The sequence below is a fragment of the Pan paniscus genome, chromosome 3, assembly GCF_029289425.2.
Source record: "Pan paniscus chromosome 3, NHGRI_mPanPan1-v2.0_pri, whole genome shotgun sequence".
NCBI lineage: Eukaryota > Metazoa > Chordata > Mammalia > Primates > Hominidae > Pan > Pan paniscus.
Genome location: NC_073252.2, coordinates 117,406,488 through 117,412,720, shown reverse-complemented (window position 1 = coordinate 117,412,720; position 6,233 = coordinate 117,406,488). Strand labels below are relative to the sequence as shown.

The following is a 6,233-nucleotide window of genomic DNA, read 5'->3' as shown; positions in this document are numbered from 1 at the left end:
ACATTTACTGTAAAAACAACAATTTTAAAAACATGAATAAACAGATAGATATACTATGCACATGGATTGTAGAACTCAATATTATTAAGACATCAATTATTAAGATGTTTTCTGCTTAGCTTCTCACAAGGCTGCGATTAAGGTACTGTCTGGGACTGTGGTCTCATCTGAGGCTTGACTGGAGAAATATCCACTTCTGAGTCACTCAGGTTGTTAGCGAATTCAATTCCTTGTGGTTCACAAGACTGAGGACCTTCATTTTCTTCCTCGCTGGAACTCATCGTAGGCTATCAGCTGGAGGCTGTCCACAGCTCTTACAAACTGCCTGTATTTCCTTGTCAAGTGGATTTTCCCCACATGATGCATGTATTAAAATTTAAACTAAATTAAAAATTTTAACCTCCAATTTCATTTCAACACCACAATGTAACTTTTGGTCTTTCCCCTTTCCATATATGTTATTCTCTTCTCTAACAACCAGAAACCTGGATCTCACTATATTTGCTCACTTTTCTCAAGCCTAGAATATAAAGAAGTTTCAGAACTTTTAACTCATACCCTACAAAAAGCAACCCTACTAACTAGTTTCAATATTTTTAATAGATTTTTGGGGTAAAAATTACATAGTGATTTCATTTATGCACAATTTGATAACTTTCGAAAAAAAGCACGTACTCAACCCACACCAGTTTTCAAGACACAGAACATTACTATCACCCAATAATGTTCCCTCATGCCTCTTCGCAGTCAACTTCTCTGCCAGAGCAAACCATTTTTTGAATTATTTTCATTGTAGATTAGCTTTATCTGTCCTAGAGCTTCATGCAAATGGAATCAATCATATATATTATTTTGTGTATATAGTGTAATGTTTATAATAGTCATCCACATTCTTAAATGTATCAATATTTCATTCCTTTCTATTGCTGAGTTATATTCTATTTAATCACTATATTAAAATTTATCCATTCTCCTCATGAAATAATTGGAGATTTGGAACTTTTGGTTATTTTTTTTTTTTTTTGGTATATAAACTATTTATTAACAGACAAGGCCTACAGACTTATTTCTTCTTGGACACACCCACGGTGCGGCCACGGCGGCCAGTGGTCTTGGTGTGCTGGCCTCGGACACGAAGGCCCCAGAAGTGACGCAGCCCTCTATGGGCCCGAATCTTCTTCAGTCGCTCCAGGTCTTCACGGAGCTTGTTGTCCAGACCATTGGCTAGGACCTGGCTGTATTTCCCATCCTTTACATCCTTCTGTCTGTTCAAGAACAAGTCTGGGATCTTGTACTGGCGTGGATTCTGCATAATGGTGATCACACGTTCCACCTCATCCTCAGTGAGTTCTCCCGCCCTCTTGGTGAGGTCAATGTCTGCTTTCCTCAACACCACATGAGCATATCTTCGGCCCACACCCTTAATGGCAGTGATGGCAAAGTCTATTTTCCGCCGCCCATCGATGTTGGTGTTGAGTACTCGCAAAATATGCTGGAACTTTTCAGGGATCACTAGAGACATGGCTGCAGCACAAGCGGCGGCGTGTAGGCCTCCTGTGGAAGAGCGGAACTTTTGGTTATTAAAGGTAAAGCCACTTTGAACATTTTTATATAATTTATTTTCAGATATAAGTTTTTGGATAAATATATTTTGGGTAAATATCTATAAATGAAATTAATAGAGGAAAGGGCTTATTCTTAACTTTATAAGAAAAGGCAAAACCTTTTTCAAAAGTGGTTATACCATTTTAACTTCCTACCAGCAATGTGTGAGAGTTCTGACTGCTACATATCTAACACCAAACATCATGTGGCATTAGCAGTCTTTTTAATTTTGACCATTCTAGAGGGTGGAGGCAGATCTCACGGTGGTTTAATTTGCATTTCCCTGAAGACTTAGGTGTTGAGTATTTTTACATGTGCTTAGTGAACTTTCACATGTCTTACTTGATTAAGTGTCTGCTTAAGTCCTTTGCTAGTTTTCCCCCTATTGAGACATTTATCTTTTTATTATTAAGCTGTGGAGTTCTCTATGTATTCTGGATACAAGTCCCTATTAGATAAATGTTTTGCAAACATTTTCTTCTAGTTTGTGGATTTTTATTTTCCTTATAGTGTCTTTCAAAGAGTAAAAGATTTTAATAAAATCTAGATGTTGTTGTTGTTTCCGTACAGTTAATTGATTTCTGTGTCCTCCTAAGAAATCCCTGCTGCTCCCAAGTTGTAAAGATATTCTTCTATGTCGCCTCCTAGAAATCACATTTAGTTTTTAGATCTGTTTCATTCCTAATTAATGTTTATATATAATATAAAATATTGGTTGAGGATACTATTTTTCCATATAAAGATCCAGTTGTTAAAGCATTATTTATTGAAAAAAACTTTACTTTTATTTAAAGAATAACTGGTACCTTTGTTGAAAATCAACTAGTTGTATAAATGATATTTCTAAACTCTTTATTCTATTCTATGGTTCTGTTTGACTAACCATATGCAAATGCCATACTGCCTTGATTATTATAGCTTTATAGTAAATCTTAAAGCTAGGTAGCATAAGTTCTCTAGTTTTATTCTTTTTCATTATTGTTTTGCCATTCTGTATCTCTTGCATTTCCATAGAAAATTTGTTATCTGATTTTCGCTTTCCATGAAAATGTCTGCTGAAATACGATTGGGATCATATTGCTCGGTTTGGAAAGAATAAACATCGTAATAATATTGAGTCTGCCGATCAATGAATGTATCTGTCCATTTATTTAGGTCTTTTTGCATTTCTCCCAGTAATGTTTTATAACTTTTAGTGTATATTTCTTATGTATATTTTGCCAAATTTATCCCTAAGTATTTAATGTTTTTTACACGATTATAAATAATATTGTTTTCAAATTGTTCACTGTTAGTTGTATTAGTTTGTTAGTGTTGCCGTAACAAAGTACCACACACTGGGTGGCTTAAATAACAGAAATTGATCTTGCCACTGTGCTGGGGACTAGAAGTCCAAGATCAAGGTGCCAGCAGGTTGCATTCCTTGGAGGTGTCTCTCCTCGGTTTGCAAATGGCCATTCTCTTGCTGCCTCTTCACACGGTTATCCCTCTGTGGGAGAGTATCACCGGTGTCACCTTTTTGTGTGTGCAAATTCCCTCTTCTTATAGTGGCACCAGTCAGATTGGATTAGGGACCACTCTCATGACCTCATCTAACCTTGATTGCCTCTTTAAAGGCCCTATCTCCAAATACAATCACATTCTGTGGTACTAGGGGTTAGGGCTTCAACATATGAATCTGGGGAAACAAATCAGCCCATAAGACTAGTATACAGAAATACAATTGATTTTTGTATACTGACCATTTATGCTGCAACCTTGCTGAATCACCTCTTAATTCTTGTAGTTGCTTTGTGCATTCCTTTGGGTATTCCTCATAGATACTCATGTCTGCAAATGGAGAATGTTTACTTTTTCATTTTTATGCCTTATATTTCTTTTTTGTGTTTTTGCTTTGTTGCATTTGTTTTTGGTTATTTTTGTTTTTTCTATTTGTATGACCAAAATCTTTAGCAGTACAGGTAGGTAACAACCAAATAATGTAGAACCCTATAAGCCACGTTACAGAGTTTGAATTTTATTTTAGCACAGTGGGAATACATTGAAGGTCTTTAGCTAAGCTGTTGCTCATGAGCAACAAATGAGCAATGACATATATGTATGTATATACACATATATATCATTGATTATATATATATATATATATATATATCTTAGTCCACTTGTGTTGCAATAACAAAATACCACAGACTGGGTCATTTACAAAAATTAAATATATATATACATATACACACATATATATATCATACATATACACATACATACATCATTGCTCATTTGTTTGTTATAAATAGCATTAACAGCATTTTTCAAGTTATATCATGGGAGTGTTTATGATTTACTTATTCTTCAACTAACACCATAACAAGATTTGAGGTGCTTAGAACAATTCATGCCAAGTTAAAACAAAATAATTGGGCAAATTGGGATAAAGAATAAAATGGAGTTGAAAAACAAGAGGCCCAGGTAATGTCAGTTCAAAATATGCTTACCTTTAACTACTTTAAATTTACAGGAGGTATAGTTACACATTTTGGCTGAATCTCCCAGAGACTAGAACTGTTTGAGACACTTCTGTTCCCCAATCCCTTGTGATATGTTTCTCAGGTAATAGGCCTTCACAGTAACTCCCAAACTATCATATATACCACACAGACTTGAGATTCACTATTGAGAGAATCTATGTACTGTTTTTCCTTTTTTTCTTTTTTGTTATAGAGCCGGGAGTCTTACACTGTCACTGAGGCTGAAGTGCAATGGCACGATCATGGTTCACTGCAGCCTTGACCTCCTGGGCTCAATCCTCTTGCCTCAGCCTCTCGAATAACTAGGATTACAGGTGTGTTCCCCCATGCCTGGCTAATTTTTTAAAATTTTGTGTAGAGACGGGGTCATGCCATGTGGCCCAGGCTGGTTCAAACTCCTGAGCTCAAGTATCCTTCTACCTCTTCCTCCCAAAGTTCTGAGATTACAGGAATGAGCCACTGTGCCCAGCCTATGGATTGTTTTTCTTGAAGCAATTTTTCAGAAACCTTCCTGGTTTCTGATAATTTAACCCTTTCAGGTTAGGAGAGAAAAATGAACATTTTGATATTACCCACTGTCTTAGTCCATTTGTGTTGCTGTAATAAAATACCACAGACTGGGATATTTATAAACAATAGAAATTAATTTCTCTCAGTTCTGGAGGCTGGAAACTCCAAAGTCAAAGTGCCAGCAGATTTGGCAACTGGTGAGGGCTGCTCTTTGCTTACAAAATGGCACCTTGTTGCTGCATCCTCAGCAAGGGTCAGTGCTGTGTCTTCACATAGTGGAAAGAATAGAAGGGGCCAACTGTCTCCTTTGGGCCTTTTTTTAAAAAGGCACTAATGCATTCACAAAGGCAGAGCCCTAATGGTCTAATCACTACTTAAAGGCACCTCCTCTTAATACTGTTGAATTAGGGATTAAGTTTCAACATGAATTTTGGAGGGAATACAAACATTGAAATGATTATACGTGTTTATTTAATCAAGTATCCAATGAAAGCAAATAATTCAAGCCCCAAATTCACTGCATCTTAGTAGATAAGCAGAGTTTTAAATTACGATTGATCTCCTGTTAGGAGGAATGCATGGATTTCCACAAGAAAAAACTGTACTGAGGAGAAACTTTCCACAGTAATGTGCCACTTTTCAGTCAACGACAGACCACATATATGAGTCCCATAAGATAATACTATATTTTTACTGTACCTTTTCTATGTTTAGATATGTTTAGACACACAAATATCATTGCATTACAATTGCCTACAGTATTCAGTACAGTAATACGCTGTATAGATTTGTGGTCTAGGAGCAATAGCCTAAGTGTGTAGTAGGCTGAGCCATCTATTTTGTGTTAGTACACTGTGATGTTCAGAGAAGGATGAAATTGCCTAAGGATACATTTCTCAGAATGTATCCTGTTGTTCGGTGACGCATGACTGTATTCCATGAGCACTATAATCACTATCATAGTAACACATTAGGAGAGAATTCTCATTTCTAAATCCAATATAATTTATCACCCATTAGTTCATACTCTACTGCTTTGATTGCTTTTCTTTGGTTGTGGCTACCTGCGTACAGCAGTAAAGTTTCAGAAAAACTGAAGTCGCAAAAGGTCAATTACTCAACGAAGGAAAGATAAACCATTGCATTGGGGGACTAGAAGATACTTTTAAAAGTTCTCAGATTATCAATTTAATGATGTGTTTCTATGTAGTGAATAATGCCTTACATTCTTGCCAAGAGTATTTAGAAGGAAGTTGTCAGAAGTATATCAGCTAACTCATTTTTTTTATATCACTGCTAATGGTGTCATTCACACATTGTGCAACCCATAATTCCAGATTTAATTCTACCAAAAAATATAGGTCATTGCAAAATGCCATATTAAAACTGCCAATGCATGACAGGAAGATGGGGATGCAGACAAAGCAAAGGATGACACCAATTCCTTTTTTAAAGAAGCAAGATAGGGATTGGACAAAAAGGCTGAGCCATTTTTAATGGATACTTTTGAGGGAGTGTTAATTCCAATTTAATTAAAATGATGCATTAATTTAAAATTGGGCTAACTGGTTGCCCTCGACTGCACCTGGGTTG

At 36.1% G+C, this 6,233-nt stretch overlaps 1 protein-coding gene across 1 annotated transcript; it reads right to left on the bottom strand.

Annotated features, from left to right (window-relative positions):
* Positions 1-1,009: 1,009 nt before the first annotated feature.
* On the bottom strand, positions 1,010-1,565 carry LOC100991619 (small ribosomal subunit protein uS13-like). The gene has a single exon (XM_034959081.3). It carries the CDS (start codon positions 1,520-1,522, stop codon positions 1,064-1,066), a length of 459 nt encoding a protein of 152 aa, XP_034814972.1. The 5' UTR covers positions 1,523-1,565; the 3' UTR covers positions 1,010-1,063.
* Positions 1,566-6,233: the final 4,668 nt, after the last annotated feature.